The sequence below is a fragment of the Macrosteles quadrilineatus genome, unplaced genomic scaffold (assembly GCF_028750875.1).
Source record: "Macrosteles quadrilineatus isolate MER2022 unplaced genomic scaffold, UCM_ALF_1.0 Scaffold_11__1_contigs__length_5352618, whole genome shotgun sequence".
NCBI classification, from domain to species: domain Eukaryota; kingdom Metazoa; phylum Arthropoda; class Insecta; order Hemiptera; family Cicadellidae; genus Macrosteles; species Macrosteles quadrilineatus.
Genome location: NW_026542604.1, coordinates 4,065,526 through 4,084,175, shown reverse-complemented (window position 1 = coordinate 4,084,175; position 18,650 = coordinate 4,065,526). Strand labels below are relative to the sequence as shown.

The following is an 18,650-nucleotide window of genomic DNA, read 5'->3' as shown; positions in this document are numbered from 1 at the left end:
TCCCAAATTGATGACAAGTTCATCGACCGCGTTTTCCACTATGCCATCCGTCGTCCAGTACTCATTTTCAGTATGTTCCACATGTTCGGTATATTTTTTCCACAACGCAGGGGTAACAGAGTTAAGCGCCTCGTTTGCCATGTCAGTCAATGCGTTCAGGGACATGCTACCTGATAAAAATACTTCCGTTGGATATGTCATGTCAAACTTTATCATGCTGAATATGTGGCTATTAAAAAAAACAATGAAAGATTGACAGTTGTAAAAATGTTTATAATGATTTAAGGCATAGTGATAGTACTCTGCAAAAATAAAATCAAATTACAAAAAATAAGGGTTTGTTTTTTTCCAGAACAAAAATTGTGTAAAAAAGTTATATTTTGAATGTAAAACCATTAAATTTTCACAAAGATCTTTTTCAAGAGTTTACCACGAATTTTAAAGTATATTTAATTATTGTATACACATTATTTAAAACGTTAAATTTTAATCGTAATTAGTTCTTTCAAAATATAAAATATTGAATAAAATAAGTAATTAATTAAAGTGGCATAATTAGTAGAACTAAAATTTTTGAAACTAATGTTAAATCAAAAAATGTTAACATATATCTAAAGTAAGATAAATTTACCTGTTGTGTTTCTTGATCGAACATGTTGTTTAACTTTTGCCCAGACAAATTCTATGGCATTTAAGTCACACATGTAAGGCGGAAGTCTTAAAATGGTGTGGCCTTGTTGTTGTACCAAGTTATCAATTTTGTAAACTTTTTGTGGTGGTTTAAGTCTTTCAATGGCTTCAAAAAGTTCCGCTTTCCTTGTTGTCATTTCTTCGTAGTCTTCGCCGTGTTTTGACAACCACTCAACCATTACTTTCTTTGTTGAAGACTTATTAGGGACTTTGTCTTCCTGTTCTCCATGGTACGGAGCGTTGTCAATGACTATGACTGAATTTGGCGGTAAATTTGGCAATACACGTTCCCTAATCCATTTTTCAAAGTTGGAAAAATTCATTTGGCCATGGTAGTCTCCTTTGGCACTGTTTGCCTTATAAATAAGCCGACCCCCCTGCAAAAACCCTTCGTTCGACCCAATGTCTACGACAATCACGCGGTTTGACGCGTTCATATCAAGCAACACACCATCGACGTCTACACTTTGCCAACATTTCTGGAACGTTAAATTACTGTCTATCCAAGTTTCGTCCAGATAGAAAATTTTCCTTTTTTGTTCCCTTAGCTTTCTTATCTCTCGCAAATACTTAAACCTCCAATTAACAATGTCAGGCCTTTCAATCAAACATTTTCTTTTGGAACCACATTTCTTCCACTTGAACCCCATATCTTTTAAGAGACGCCGAAGTGCCCATTCGCTCCATTTAAAATTAATTCTTTCTCTCAAAACAGGTAATAGTTTTTTACATGTAGGGACAATTTTTTTGTTCGTGTAAAAATCGCGTATTACATCTACAATTACACGCCTATCAAAGCTATCTATTTGTACTTTATGGTGGTCAGCCTTCTTCCGTTTTTTCCCGGGTGTACAGAGTTTTTCATCCGGAGTTTGTTTGCCGGCTTTTCTAATTCATTTAATAGTTTTTTCTGACACTTTACAATAGTTTGCGGCACGTTCCGTTGCCTTTTCTATCGGCACTAATAACCTTTTGTCTTTACATTCGTTGTCACAACACTCGATCACCCGTCTAATTAAATCCCTCTCTCCACTATGTATAGTAGCACCACGTTTTCTTAAATCCATAGCTACAAGGACCGTCCAAAACGAAACGAACTCACTACGCGAACACACGAGACTACACTGAATCAAATGACGTGACCACATGATGATAATCCACTTACCAAAACAAAGATATGAGTAATTATGTTTACAACAGTTGTTTACAGACAGACATCGAGGCGAGGCGCTCAGATGCTTAGCGCCTGCAAATAATGCGCGATACCCTCCAAACATAGCTGTGTATCGCTCTGGCTCAAGGGACTTCTTTACTCTCGCGGACAGTATAGTATTACACATCTACCATAGCCATAATGTTCTACCACTTCACCTAAACAATAAAGAAAAATTAATTATTAAAAATTCACAAAATATCACAAATTATTCATGCAATTAAAAACATAAACATAACTGTAAACAATCCTACTTTGACAGTTTTCATTGCCTATCACAGTTTTTTGTTGCTGCTTAGTTCAAATTAGCTGTTTTCATAAATGCAAAAAAATAATAGTGCTGCACCCTGTTGGTGAATAGAATCTTATAACTTTAATACTTTTGCATATCATAGAACCAACTTTTTAGTTAAAACAGCTGACGAAACTCTTCAATTCCCTTTAAATATGAATACTCATAATGTTAACATGGGAAACTACAGAGCCACAGGGGCGGAGCCCGTAAAGATTTTTGAGATAAGAATTATGCCTATATGTTAATCGGGAATATGCGCTATCATCATGCCAAATTTTAGTCCAATCCGACCATTAGTTAATGTGTGATTGAACGTCAAACAAACAAACACACAAACTTTCACATTTATAATATTAGTAAGATAGCTACTTCCCTTTAGGGAAATTTGCTAAAAGGAACAATGGAATGTAATGAAAAAACATAGGTACATAAAATAATAAATGCTGTGAATGTTTTTATATTTTAATATTCATTTAATAACAACTCTTCCTTACATTGCACCTGCTTGCTGTCTGCTCATATTTTGTATGTAAATCCATTGTGCAATCTGGCTTGTCTCATTAGATTTACGGTTTGACTTGAGAAAAAACAGTTGACGTCTCTCGTTATTTCATTTCTGATTAATATTACTGTTGAGGGCGTAATGGGTGAAATGAAAATAATTAATAACTCGAAGGACCAGAACTAATTAATAGTTCAAGAGAAAAATAATAAATTAGAGAAAAATGGCGAATCTGGAATTTGAAGGGCACTGAGGTCCCAAGGTGAAATAAAGTGTCTTGTGAGGGGCAAATGAGATTAGTTAAGAGTCTAATTAAAACACACACAAAACTTTAAGGTTGTACCTTGAGTCCAATTATCCAAAGGAGTGGAGAGGATGACAGCGGCGTCGTCTATGGCGGAGCGATGGCGGATGGCGGAGTCCTTAAACCGAGTGCTTCTGTTTTGTAGAATTTTGAAGAACGCAACGCACCAAAGCAGGGCCGCCCCGAGGGCGGGGCGACCGCCCTGGGCGCCGTGGCTTTGGAAGGTTTAAAAGTTAACAACGTTATCGGCAAACAAATATTTTAGAGAAAACTCGTAAACATGTAATCAATGACTATTCTAAAAAAAGGCAATCTATAGGCTACCTTTCGTTTTGTTCATAAAATAAATACCGTATTATTTAATATAACCTACAACTCGTACTATTACTACTTTTACGTCTGGCATGTGACTTGTTGGCAATACTGCGAGTCTGAGACAAACATACTGCGTATTCGCCCACACGCCCCACCTACACTTGCTTGTTTCTAACCTCAAAGCTCAAATTCTTACATACTTTTCTACTCATAGTCATTGACTATATAACACTATGTCATAGTCTTTTAATGATGTCCGTTGTGAGTTGTAAATTCAATGTTTTTAATAATTTGGTTCAGTGTAGTTGTTATATTTATAAAAAAATACTTGCAAAACGTTTGATATCGATATATTGGACGTTGGGTCTATTGAGGCAAACCCCCCAAATACCTTGTTAGGGGAGGGGGTGAAAATTTAAATCTCGCCCCGGGTGTCTATTACCCTCGGGGCGGCCCTGCACCCAAGTTTATAAAACACAAAGAGCTCACTAATACGCGGAAGTCGCGGTGAGAATCGAACGGAAAGTCTAGAAGAAATAACGAACACGCACACACTGTCTTGGGGTACAGAAGAGTCTGGAAACACTGATCACAATTTAAGTAATTTAATCACAAACAAAAGGGGTAAATTAAAATGTAAATATTGTTAAATGTACTGTAGAGGAGAGAGAGGCCAGATATAATTAATCTATGGCCTAAAAATGCGTTAAAGAGAGGTAAAATGGGCAATTAATGTCCCGAGAGAATAGAAACAGAGTAAACCGTGAGTTATGGACGCCGACCTAGGACAGACAGACGCCGATCGCCGGCTTCACTTTTAAAAATGCAATTACGGTTTAGAGGGGTCTAGGAATTCGATGGCCAATAGGAAATGCGATTGAAGCAAACACGGCGTCAGGTGATTCATGGGTATGTAGTACAGGAAAATAGGCCTTACTGTGGCGGGAAATTCGAGCGGGCTTAGCAATCTCATTTGAATATTGAAAGCGGGAGTCTATTTACAATAAATTGTTATTGAGACTAAATAATATTACACTAAAAGGATGGTGATTTATATACACATTAGCATGATTAATTAACCAGTGACTTAATTAACATAATGATTACCTAATTTCTAAATACTCTAAAGATATGAATATCGAACAATTACCATAGACAAAAAGATTTAAATATAGACCTTCAGCTGTGCTGCGGATACCATAGGTTCTGGCGCACAGCGCTTAGAGCGCCATGTAGTTACGGCGTACGTGCTACGTAACTACACGGCGCTCCAAGCGGTGTGCACCAGAACCCATGGTAACAGTAGCATGGCTGACAGTCTATATTTAATTCTTTTTGTCTATGATATTACAATAGAAATAATTGTATGTTTGACTGAAAATTAATTAATTTTCCAATAATCTCCAATTACCTGTTCCATCCCAAAATTTTCCGAAGTTCATTTATGGCATAGCCTCTTCTAATACAAGGTCGCGGCGTTGGTGTGTGGCAACGTCGCAACATCAGCTGTGGTTGCCTGTTTTGTCTCGCCACGGCCTTCTATTAGGAGAGGCTATGATTTAATTTCCGAGTGTTAGTCGGGAATGACTTTGGTCCCGACCCATCCCAATGTTTTGGGAATCCTACAAATTCTTACTAGAAATAGACTATTTTAGACAGTTTCAGTCAGGACCCTAACATGTTATTCTTCATTTATGGTTTACTTTCATAATGTTTTGATTATGACATGTTACATTAAATAAAATGTGCAATTTTTATAGATCCAAACCAAATGTGAATACTGGTAGTCAACATACCAGTGGAGAACAAAGAAATCAAGTTTCCACAACCGGGCAAACAAAAGTTCAGACTGGGACCACTCTACGAAAGTCTTTGTCAAAACCCACACAACCGACTACAAAACAGTTTCACTCTGGAGGAAATGCAGTTCAAGCGGTTTCAAAATCTTCCCTTTCTGTTGGAAACACAATCCATACAACTACAAAATCTTCTCATTCTGTTGGAAACACTGTTCAAACAGTTCCAAAATCTTCCTATTCTGTTGGAAACACAATCCAGACAGTTACAAACCCTCCCCATTCTGTTGGAAACACTATCCAGAAAGTCCCAAAACCTTCCCATTCTGTTGGAAACACTGTCCAGACAGTTCCAAAATCTTCCTATTCTGTTGGAAACACAATCCAGACAGTTACAAACCCTCCCCATTCTGTTGGAAACACTGTCCAGACAGTTACAAACCCTCCCCATTCTGTTGGAAACACTATCCAGAAAGTCCCAAAACCTTCCCATTCTGTTGGAAACACTGTCCAGACAGCTCCAAAATTTTCCTATTCTGTTGGAAACACTATCCAGAAAGTCCCAAATCCTTCCCATTCTGTTGGAAACACTGTCCAGACAGTTCCAAAATCTTCCTATTCTGTTGGAAACACTGTCCAGACAGTTACAAAACCTCTTCCTTCAGGAATTCCACTTCAGACTCAAGAACAACCTAAAGCTGTGATACAAAGTGAAGCTACTTTTCAAACATCTAATGGCAAAACACTCACTGCTGACCAAGTTGAATCGGATAAGAAAATGGGATTAGAGAGTAACTCAGATCCTAACAGGTAAGAGCTTTTTTTGATATATTTGAACAGATTTACTGAGAAAACTAAATAGATGGATTGATAAGAATGTTTTGTAATAATAAGTGCATAGTTTTGTCAATGAAGTAAACTTAAATAAAAGCAATAATGTTCTCTTATGAATTTAATACTATACATATTCACAACAAATCTGCAGAGGAAACGATTTTACAGTTTTTGATTACTAATGTTTATTATTTTTATTATATGCCTAGGTATATGTTGCTTGAAATCGAGCAATTGCAAAATATTACAGGACTTGTTTGGAAACGATTAACAGTCATAATTTCCAATGAGTAAAAAGAGGGAACTCAAAGATTATATAACTATTGGAAATACTTACGATGTCCATAACAGTTCAATATAATCAACATTTCTTGTAAATGTCTAATTTTTCAAAATCTGATCTCGTTTTTTGATGTTTTCTAGAAACATTTCCCACTCATTGATAATGTAGCCTGCATGGTACTACCCATTGTCGCCAGGATGTTTGCAAGTTTCAGTTATTTTTTAATAGCATTAACATTTGTTCACATTACCGGTACTTAAGAACTTCCTGTATAACCTGTCTGTCACGATTTTATTTGCTTCAATTGGCATTATTTTGGTTAGTTACTGTAATATTTACCTGAGAAAATGCAAAGTTAACCCTTTGAGTGCTATGCGACGATATATTGGCGTTAACTAAAATCTCTAAGGGATATATGTAGAGAGGAAGGGTATTTTTACAAAAAGTAGCAAAATGGCCATCGTTGACCTGCATGTTCATGGGATACACTAATAAATAACCACTTAGCTAAAACATTCGCCCAATCCGATAATTCGAGGTATATGTCTAAACCAAAGATTATGAACACCTCACTATGCCCCAGTGGTTGTAGTATATCGCTACAAACACACAGGTCACCAATTATTTGCCACACAGGACAGGAATCGAACCCGAGCAAACTAATACCACTGGCCAAGTGACACACGCCCTAGCCTTCTCGGCTATCTGTGCTTGGAGACTGAGGAGCCAAAAACCAGTATTTTCACTGACGCTGACGCCAACGATTGCGAACAGATAGCGCTACAGAAGGTTGTTCAATGTGTTACAAGGTAGCAGCACTAGTTAGTCACGAACTAATTAGATGACATTTTCATTTGAACCACAACAGTGATGAATTGTGTTACTGAGGCTTTGCTGCAAAAAACTATTTTTTTCTAAAATGGCTGTATTATGATAACCTTATCAAACTAAATCAAGTTTAAATTCAATATTACATTGTAAACTTGATGTCTTTCGAGTTCATGAGATTTTGGTTTCAAACAATGCTATCAGAACATAACAATTTATAAGAAAACTAGCTGGCCCGACAGACGTCGTCCTGTCCTAATATGGTTTTATGTCAAATGCTCGTTCATTTTTAAGATGAGCTCATTCGCATCGCTCAATCATGTCCTGGTTGAAGTTTGTTTGCTACGCTTACTCACCTTTAGGTTGGACATTGTTCGCTGCGCTCACTTGCCTTCAGGTTTAGTTCGTTTGCTACGCTAACTCACCTCCAGGTTGAAGTTCGTTTGCTACGCTCTCACCTTTTGGTTAAAATTAGCAGTTGTCATAAATTAAAAAAAAATTATAGTGCTGCGCCCTGTTGGTAAACCTATTAACTATTTAATGCTATTGAACATCTCAGAATCAAATTGTTTAGTTGAACCAGCTGTTAAGATTTTTTAATTCCATTGAAATATAAGTACTCATAAGGTTAACATATGAAACTCAAGAGACACTGGGGCAGAGTCCTTTTGACGGATCTGCACCAAACTTCACACAAACCATCCTTGAATAATGCTTAATAATGCCTGAAAGTTTCATTACAATCTGTCAAACGGTTTCGGAGTCCATTACGTTCAAATATATATATTATATACATACAAACTTCCTCTTTTATAAATATAGACTTGGAAATTTACAACAAATACAAAGTTTTATTTAATGTTTATTACAAATACCCGGACTTTTCTTCGTTATATATTTGTTATTGATTAAATTATGTTTTTTTCCTTAAACGTGAAAAATAATTAAATCCTTAAATGAAAGTTTGACTAAAGGTTTCTTGGATGTAGTCATATTCTTTTAAAATCACTTGACTTTTATTGAAACATATATTTAATGTCCTTGCCGAACCAATTTTATTCAGTCTTAGTGGGGTTTCCTCTGCAATGATCACAAAGTAAAGTCCATGTTTCCTACTAAAAATATTAGCACTTCGGCAAACATCCTCGTTCATTGTTTGTAGGAATCTTCATATTGTAGGTGTTCAAATATATGTACAGGCTAATAACGATAGTAAGTAAATATTTAATTTCAACCAAATCGTTAAATATTATTATACATGCGTTTCCATTGCAAAATTAACAGCAATTAAATTATCCAGCTGATCATAATGTAAACAAATATTTTCTTCATAAGGATAACATAAGAACTTCAAAAGCCACTAGGGCAGAGCCTGAGGGACTTAAAAAAAAAATTAGGTTCAGTTTTCAAATCTACCCGACTTGCTCTTTCCAATGAGACGTGAATGGGCAAAATCGGTTAAGAAATGGTGGAGGAGCAAATTTCGTGTTGGCGTATTAGTTACATAGATTTGTTTATGAATGTCAATGTCAATCAATAAAATTAAATAATTATTATATGATTTGTTTATGTATATAAATAAAATTAAATAAATCCTATGATGTTTAACATCGTATGGCTACCAATTTGTGAATATTCATCCAAACAGTTGGTGAAAGGAAGTGTTTTTGCTTTCACTCATACGCATCACTAATATAGTATTGGCTCAATGAGTTTTTGGGAAGAACAAAACCAGAACAATCAAAGAACAAAAAAATCATGTTTTATCTCATTTTTAAATTATTTCTATTCATTTGATAACTGGGTAGGGTATATAACTGGATACTTAATACCTGCTAAAATAATCCATAATTTATAATTTTTATTATTTTCAGGAAAAAATGGACCCTTAGTGATTTTGACATAGGCAAGGCATTGGGCAAAGGAAAGTTTGGGAATGTCTATCTTGCCAGAGAAAAACAGTCGCAGTTTATTGTAGCAATCAAAGTGTTGTTCAAATCTCAGATACAAAAAGCTCGAGTAGAACACCAGCTCAGAAGAGAAATTGAAATACAATCTCATTTGAGGTAAATTTTAAATAATATGGTAATACACAGCTTAAAATTGGTTAAAATAACACTGTTCATATTCCTTTTATCCAGTAAATCTTTGATGCTTTTAGATTGTTTGAGTGTGCTAATCTCAGTCATAGTTAGGGATGTTCGATATTTTGATATCGGTGACAGAGTCACCGATACCTGCTTGTCATTGAAATATCGGTGACAAGAGGCTCGAAAATACAGTGACTGGAATATCGGTGACAGCGGCAAGTCGCTCCTCGACGATGGCGCGGCGGCTTGGAGGGAGGGGCGAGTCAGCAGACTGTTCTCTCTGACGATATCAGAATCTGTTACAAAATCACCTGTGACGAGGTGCCCGCGTATTCACGTATCAACCAATCCCTGCATAACCAACCACCTCACATGAGTCACATCCGATGACACTTACTAGACAATACACAATATTTTCGGACAACAACGCCAACCAACATTATTCAAACTCAACGTATTCTAAATGCTTTCATATGCCAATATTAACCTGAACTAGGCCTGTTATAAACTGATATTTTTATAGTGAGATTATGTTTATTTTATAAGTCTTTGCTTTTAAGGCAGTTGCCTTGGTAGTACTGCTACTGTATCATTTTTGTATTTCTATGCTTCCGTTTTCTCTCAGATCTATAACCTCCAATGAGTATTGACGATGTCTAACCTAAATTCAGTTATGTGTAAAAGTTATCCATTTGCAACTTAATAAACTGTACTTCAGCATAAAATGTAGTGTTTTAATTCAAGAGCCTGACAAGGCCTATTATGTCTATTAGTATCTATGGACCGCCTATATATATTTTTAATTTTAATTAATATCAAACCAAAGTTTATTAGTTGGTCAATACTACGATATATTTTATTTCACAAAGTGTAGGCAAACAAGTAGATGTTCCTTTAAAACCCCAAAGCAAAGGTACTGGTACCTAATTGACTAAAATATTTAAAATTCAGTGACAAACAGCTGATTCTAAATCGTCAAGGGACGTATCGCCACAGCATCGATAGTAAATGCCCCAGTGACAAACCAGTGCGGTCTTTAAAGCTGTCACCGATATTTCAGTCACCGATATTTTCCCCCGATATTTCTTTGTCACTGGAACAAAGTCACCGATATTTTTAAATCACGGTATCTAACATCACTAGTCATAGTGCAAATGGAGGTTTGAAATATCACCGTATCTTATTATTATTTAATAGTTATACTCGGGGTGTTTTACCTTGTCTGCTGGACACTCAGGAGATTGTGCTGACTCTACAACTGACTTGGCTCCGTCACTTTCACATGGGCGCTATTTGGAAGATTTCAGTGCATACTCCCTCGCCATACTAAGGCCACATGAATTTCTTGACAAAGTTCATTTATGAATTTAGGAAATGCGAGTCCATTATAAAGTTGCCTGGATGAGTTTTCTGGCTTTGCAACTACACATACTGCTGCCCCTGTCTTTATATGAAGTTGCAAGTACTATGTTCTTAGCAAAGTTTTCAATGGAAAACAGCCTTCTACAACGGCCTTCTGAGGTCTAAATGCCTGAGAAAACTCTGTTTTGGTTGGGTATGCAGACAATGTACCCAACCAGCAGCTTTGATAGCTGCACGTAGCATTAGCTGGCTCAGCCATCAAGGCGTGGATGGCGGAACACGGTCTTTTGCTTGCTTTGAACAAAACCGAGATCGCGACTTTGACAAAAAACTGATTGACACCATCGTGCCATTGAGGGTGGGGGGCCGTCGAAGTCAGTCATGGTGGACAGTAAGCTTAGCTGGCGTGATCACATCTTCCATACCACTAGATCTGAGCAGATCTGTCCGGCAGCTAGGGTGGTTTCTTCTCTTAGTCTGTTGATGGCCAATGTCGGAGGCCCTCGGTCGTCATTGAAGGCTGTTGATGTTTTCAGTCCATTCCGTACTCCTGTAAAGACGCTCTCAATAAGGAGGTATACAGGATGTGGCTCTCCCTAGGCATAGCTCTCTCTATAGGGTAGCATCTACCTATCAAACAGTGTCCAAAACTTTTGGCGGCAGAGAAAAGGCAATATATCAGCAGCACGAAGAGGACCAGGCAAGAAGAGAGTAGCCCATTGGCACGTTCGTGAGAACAGGAGACACGGGAAAGCTGGACTAGGCGACTGATTCTGCAAGTCCAGCCTTGGGTAAATCGACAGTACGGTAAGGTAGATTTTTAACTCTCTCAATTTCTGGCAAGCCACGGATTTTCCATCCGTACCTGTTCAGGATGCTGAAGGCTAAACATCCCTGAAAAAGTTGTGTTTCTGGCCCGATAGATAGCAGCACCTCTGCGGCAAATTTGTACCACTTATAATTTCCGTATTTATTATCAGATTTTTGTTTTGTAAACGGTTTTGTAAATGATATGATAAAGACATTTACGCTATTTTGCTAATGTTTTTTAAAATTTATTTACAAAAAAGTTTTATAAAGAATTTTTTTTTCTGTAATTATTTTTTTAAATCGCAGGTAGTCATTTTGTAAAGAAAAATTTTAAAAGAATTTTGCCGTTTTCAAATATTAATTCGGCCAAATGGTTGCATCGGAATCCATTTTTAAAGAAATTATCATTATTTCTCTCGCGCTCCGGTCCCCTCCCCCTCCCCCCACCGCATAGCGCAGCTCCAGTGCCAGCCGCTCTGCCCGGCCCTGCAACGCGACTGTAGCTTCGTCATCTCACACACACCTCGCATTCATACTCTGACCGGACACACTAACTAGACTGGACTCCTGATTTTAACAGATACTAGTTTATGATTTAAAAACAAGTATTTTCTGTAAGTCGGAAAGAGACATCTATTCAAATAAAATTGAATTTTACCTGTACATTGCTTAGAATCATGGAGTTTTTGGTTATTTTTACGTTTCATAGCCTAAGAAAGCCTATGAATAAAGCCTATCAGTAATATATAAAAATCGAATACTTGTGTCAGGCAATTAATATTACAGTAATCATAAATGTTATTTCTTTAACTGAGAATGCTCATTCCGATGACTAAAATAGCGAGCTGTGTTAGCGCTAAAACAGCATTGCGAGAGTTGGCGCAAAACACTCTCGCACTCTAAGTTTTACGTTTTCTTTCTGGACTCAAAAATAATAGCTTATGCTATGAAAATGATAAAACATTAGTGAAATATATTTATAGCAAACCATCATGAATTTTTAAAGCTTTACGTTGTTAACGTATCAATGTTTTGTGGACTGTGCATTTATTTACTTACTAGCTGTTTGCCCGTTCTACGTAGGGCCTACGGGAATCTTGTAGTAAGTTGAAACCTTATATTCTGAACAGGAGTTGGTTTGCATATTTAGTGTGCATTTTGCATTAAAAGAAGGCCTGTAATTGAAAGTTACTTTTCACACAGGTTAAAAGTAGTTAAAATACTACCTCAACCTCACTATTGCACACTTTATTTGGGTTGAAATTTTCATTAACAAAGGTGCTCTTGTCTTTTCCACGAAACAATGAGAAATAAGGACATTAATGCGTTACCAACAGACATACAAACAAAAATACAGAATTGAATTAGGGGATTTGCTACGCTTTAACCAAAGCAAATTACAAACAAAGTAATTATTTGAAATTTTTGATAGTGTCATCAAATTTTATCATAATCGTTTTTAGGCCCAATCAAACTGTAAAATTGGTGTAAATCCGTTGGCAAATATATAAGTGTTTGCGGCTGGAACTGCACACAGCCGTTGAACGATAATCGTAGAGAGCCAGCTTAGCATTGTTTTCAATGGCACCGTTGTCACTGACGCGTCTGTAGCCGCAGTCGTACCGTACCTAGTCGTAGACGTCCACCGTACGGGTCTGCTCCTGGAGCAGTAGAGTCGCAGTCGTTGGACGATTTTTGAGGCATTCACAGCTTTTTCTCGAGTAAGAGCCTCGAGTGTACTCAGCCCCAATCTTATTCTTATGGAGAATAATTCAAATGTTATATATAGCTTAATTGTTAATGCATTTGATGATACTTGGTTAATGGCTTTATGTGGTAGTATTAAGACACACATAAATGAATTGGAAAGTCCACGAGTACACAGGTTTCCAGCAACTGGGGTATTACTATTTTTTATAATGAACATGTTTTATTCTGAAAAAGGAAAACATAATACCAAAGCATTGTATTAGTTTATTAGCTTAGTAAAAAAATCTAACGTTTATAAATAAACTATCCTACATGGTGTCTACTCTCCGGGAAATTCGGGAAAACCGGGAAACCTCCGGGAATTTTATCTTACCTTGAAATGTCCTGGAAAACTCCAGGAATCCACCCAAACCTCCGGGAATCCGGAGCCCAGTCATCGGAATCGTCGCCTAACCGAAACACTACCGCTTTTGTTGCCACGATCGCGGGAAACGATTATCGGTGTTGCCGAAACCGCAAGATATGCTCACGGGTATTGCCGCGATCGCGAGTGACGATTATCGGTGTCGCTGAAACCACGAGATATGCCTACGGGTGTTGCCGCGATCGCGGAACACGATTGTCGATGTTGCTAAAACCGCAAGATATGCTCACGGGTATTGCCGCGATTGCAGGAGACGATTATCGGTGTCGCCGAAACCACGTGAGATGCCTACGGGTGTTGCCGCGATCGCGGGAAACGATTATCGGTGTTGCTAAAACCGCAAGATATGCTCACGGGTATTGCCGCGATCGCCAGAGACGATTATCGGTGTCGCCGAAACCACGTGAGATGCCTACGGGTATTGCCGCGATCGCGAGAGACGATTATCGGTGTCGCCGAAACCACGTGAGATGCCTAAGGGTGTTGCCGCGAACGCGGGAAACGATTATCGGTGTTGCTAAAACCGCAAGATATGCTCACGGGTATTGCCGCGATCGCGGGAGACGATTATCGGTGTCGCCGAAACCACGTGAGATGCCTACGGGCGTTGCCGCGATATGCGCACGGGTATTGCCGCGATCGCGGGAGACGATTATCGGTGTTGCTAAAGCCGCAAGATATGCTCACGGGTATTGCCGCGATCGCGGGAGACGATTATCGGTGTTGCCGAAACCGCAAGATATGCTCACGGGTATTGCCGCGATCGCGAGAGACGATTATCGGTGTCGCCGAAACCACGTGAGATGCCTACGGGTGTTGCCGCGAACGCGGGAAACGATTATCGGTGTTGCTAAAACCGCAAGATATGCTCACGGGTATTGCCGCGATCGCCAGAGACGATTATCGGTGTCGCCGAAACCACGTGAGATGCCTACGGGCGTTGCCGCGATATGCGCACAGGTATTGCCGCGATCGCGGGAGACGATTATCGGTGTTGCTAAAGCCGCAAGATATGCTCACGGGTATTGCCGCGATCGCGGGAGACGATTATCGGTGTTGCCAAAACCGCAAGATATGCTCACGGGTATTGCCGCGATCGCGAGAGACGATTATCGGTGTCGCCGAAACCACGTGAGATGCCTACGGGCGTTGCCGCGATCGCGGGAAACGATCATCGGTGTTGCTAAAACCGCAAGATATGCTCACGGGTATTGCCGCGATCGCGGGAGACGATTATCGGTGTTGCCGAAACCGCAAGATATGCTCACGAGTATTGCCGCAATCGCGAGAGACGCGTGAGATGCCTACGGGTGTTGCCGCGATCGCGGGAAACGATTATCGGTGTTGCTAAAACCGCAAGATATGCTCAACACGGGTATTGCCGCGATCGCGAGAGACGATTATCGGTGTCGCCGAAACCACGAGATATGCCCACGGGTGTTGCCGCGATCACGGGAGACGATTATCGGTGTCGCCGAACCCGCGAGATTTCCTCACGGCTATTGCCGCGATCGCGGTAGGCGATTATCGGTGTTGCCGAAACCGCAAGATATGCCTACGGGAATTGCCGCGATCGCGAGAGACGGTTATCGGTGTCGCCCAAACCGCAAAATATGAATACGGGTGTTGCCGTGATCGTTGACGGTGTGACGTTTTGTCGCTGATGTTGAAGATACTGCAAGATATGCTCACTGATATTCCCACAATCGCGGGAGATGATAACTGGTGTCGCCTTACCTACCAGTTATACTGTTTTATTATGTTGTATAAAATATTATTCTTTGGAAATGTTTTGTTTCAAATAATAATAATCATTATTAATAATAATAATAGCCTAATAATAATCATTTTCATTTATTAGCTGGTTGCGATTAGTTAAACGGGTTCCGATAGTAGCTCCTTAAAATTCAGGAATTTGTCTTGAATTCTCCTGGAAAACTCCTTGAATTTTTCAAACCAGGTTTAGTAGACACCATGTCCTACCTTAACGTAAGATCAAACTTCTCATCTCCTGTGATTGGATAGGGAATGTAGTTTTAAAGTAAAAATGCTCATTGATCAAACTATACAAAAACTTAGCCCAGGCGCATATTGAGCTGTGCGGCACGGTCCGGGCAGTGCAGCACAGCACAGGGCAGAATTGGGCAAAAAGTTTGTGTTGCACAGTTGACATCGCATATTGGGAAGCAGTGTCGTACAGTTCTCGTATAGGAGTGACACAGTTTCTTGTGTGAACATGTTGTTAAATATTAGGATTTGAGTTCTGAATCAGATTCAGGTGCTGATCTAGATTTATTGTTACTTCTTCACCAGAGAACAAGAAAGAAAGGGCGAAAAAAAATTTCAATGTTTAGTGATTTTCGTATTTTCTCCCAGATTTAATTCTTGTAATTACTCTTTGTATACTAACCATGACTGGTAACGTAAAAACTGGATAAAAACGCACAATTTTTATTAATTATCCTCTAGATCCGTCACAAAACACTAGTCAACCCGGCGCAGGTGAGCAATGCGGCACAGACACTTGTGACTCGACCACAAGTGCTGCGCTGCACTACGCTGCGCTGCTCCGACTGCGTCTCAATATGCGCCGGGCCTATGAGATTTTGAAAGTCTGAAGAATTCAGATAACATTCTCCCATCAGCTTGGAAATTATTGTTTATTTTATTAATATTTTGAAGTACCCCTCTTCTGTTCGTTTTGTAATTATACTATGTGTGAATGTGTGCTTAAGTCTTTGAACACATATCACTTCCAAAAATTGTCCATCTTCTAGATCTTCAACCAGCAAATAAATGAATAGTATTTTGTTAAAGCCTATAAACTAATACAGTAATTCACTATCCCTACTTCAACTCGGCAACAGTCAAGAATTTTAACAGAACGATTGTATAATAATCGCACCAGTGAGAGCCTACTTTTCAACGGAGCCTACTGCAACGATTATCGCCGAGCTATAATCGTGCGACGACGATCGTCCAACGACTGCAGTTCCAGCTGCACCAGTGACAGTAAGGCACAACCAAGGCCGCACAACGTTTTTAATCTAACTTGGTTTGGATGTGCTAACAAAACTTGATCAGAAATGGTTGCGGTATTTGTAAACAACTTTTAATGTAAACATATCAGTGACAGCTAGAAGTGAGAACTAATCCAAACAGCTGATCGTTATTTCATAAAATGTAATAGTAAATATTGGGAGAAAATTTGACAAAATTCGAACCAAATTGGGTTTTTGATGGTTCGTTATTTTGTTTTCAAAGAAGCGAGGCCATGTTTTTATAGCCAAAGCCACTCTCATCAATCCAGTAAATACGGAAAAATTATTAGAACCTTGATCGGAACTTTGGTTTTCTAGGAGTAGGCCGCGCAAAATGACATTTTGGCTTATAATAGACAAACAGACAGACAGAAATTGAGATAAGACTCGTTTCGGCTTTCTTGTGTTATGAAACGTAAAAATAACCAACACCTGCATGATTCTAAGCAATGTACAGACAAAACTGTAATATTATTTATATAGATTTATATATTTGCCAACGGATTTACACAAATTTTACAGTATGATTAGGCCTAAATACGATAATCGTAAAATTAAAAATTTGATGACACTATCAAAACTTTTAAATAATTATTTTGTTTGCAATTTGTTTTGGTTAAAGCGTAGCAAAACCCCTAATTCAATTCAGTATTTGTTCGTGTATGGAAGCGCGGGAAACCGTCATCCACCGGTGTACAAGCAACACCCCAGTCTTGTTGTGGGGGGGGAGGGGTAGCAAATGTGAGTGTGACCTTGGAATGAGTCACAGCGGCCCTGTCCTGCACCTGCTTCATGTCTCTCTTGCATTTGTTATAATTACTGTAAATGTTTAAACAACGATACCGACTGAACCAGCCAAGCGATTTTCAAAATTTAAAAAGCAAAATTAATTAAAAATTATTGTCTTTAAAATGACTACCTGCAATTTTCATTTTTCATTTTGTAACACAATTATTTTACCATAATTTTTTTAACCAGCAACTTAATTCAAATTTATTTTCAATGGCGTGAATTGTTATCTTATCCGGTTCACAAATCAGTTTTCAAAATGAAAATCGGATGAAAATTCCACCAATAAACACCAACACAAAATGACTCCATTTTGGTGCTGCGACGTGGTGGCAGAATTTGGAACTAAACCTGGGATGTTTAGCCTGAAAGCCGTGTCCCTGTCTGATCTACTGCCCTGAAAATCCCTACGACACGGAACATACTTTTGTTCCTCTGCCTGGAGGCTCAACACAATGAAGACTACAATGGTTGACACGGTCATCCCGATGATGACTGAGGGTGAGGATAATATGACCTGTGTGTCACATTTCATCCAGGGTATTCTCTGTGCCAATAAGCTCGACTTTGACTGGGATGCGGTGTAGGTCATAAAGAATCTAAATGCCAGAAACTGTGAGAGCCCTTAGGGCTTAGATCACATGTTGTTCTGATTTGAAGTAATGTGACAAAAAATTCTAGGTCTGTGTCCAACAGTATAGAGAGGGTTTTTTAGTTTGAAGTCTGATAAATTCAGGAGTCTCACACGACAGGCTGGCCACCTGTGTGCGTAAAGGCATTTTCCCTCCTCCCTGAAAAGAGTAGGATATACCTTCTCTTTTAAATAGAAGGTTTAACTATTTTATGACACTATCATGTATGTACGAACAAAATGAAAGAGAATTTGATTTTATGCTATCTGCCCGAGCCAAGGGTAGCGACTGACAATGTCAATCAATAATAACAATAAATGATTGCAGTCTAGGAGCGATGAGCTTTTTTATGAGCGGGTGGCAAGTATGTATGCCTGAATTGCTGAAAGCAGTTTCTTTAGACTCTGCAACGGACCTAAAACATCTAAAAATCTTTCTGCAGGAATCTATATTTGCTCACACATGATTTGAAAATTTCTGGGTTGTTCGAAGTTGAAGTTAGCTAAAAAAAGTGTTGTTCTCATTTGTTCTTATATTTATAGTTAATACGCCTGAATATGAAATTATATAGGCTACTCACTATTTCTTTTAGGATGATTTCTTTTTAAGGGATCGAGCTGGTTTACTGGAGGATGCGGGTTATCGAGGTTTGTATTGTAATTGTAAATACTTGACCAATAAAGGCATTGCCTATTAATACGGTACCTTAAAAAACCAGAAAACTATTTAATC

General features: G+C 38.6%; 1 protein-coding gene across 2 annotated transcripts in view; it reads left to right on the top strand.

Moving 5' to 3' along the window:
* The window catches only part of LOC129004753 (aurora kinase A-like), a 41,644-nt gene that overhangs the window by 14,494 nt on the left and 8,500 nt on the right, over window positions 1-18,650 (top strand). For both annotated transcript variants that reach the window (XM_054433368.1, XM_054433367.1), the window contains exons 5-6: window positions 5,080-5,925; window positions 8,935-9,126. In XM_054433368.1, the coding sequence (XP_054289343.1) occupies window positions 5,080-5,925; window positions 8,935-9,126 (1,038 nt within the window). The remainder of the gene's footprint in view (window positions 1-5,079; window positions 5,926-8,934; window positions 9,127-18,650) is intronic.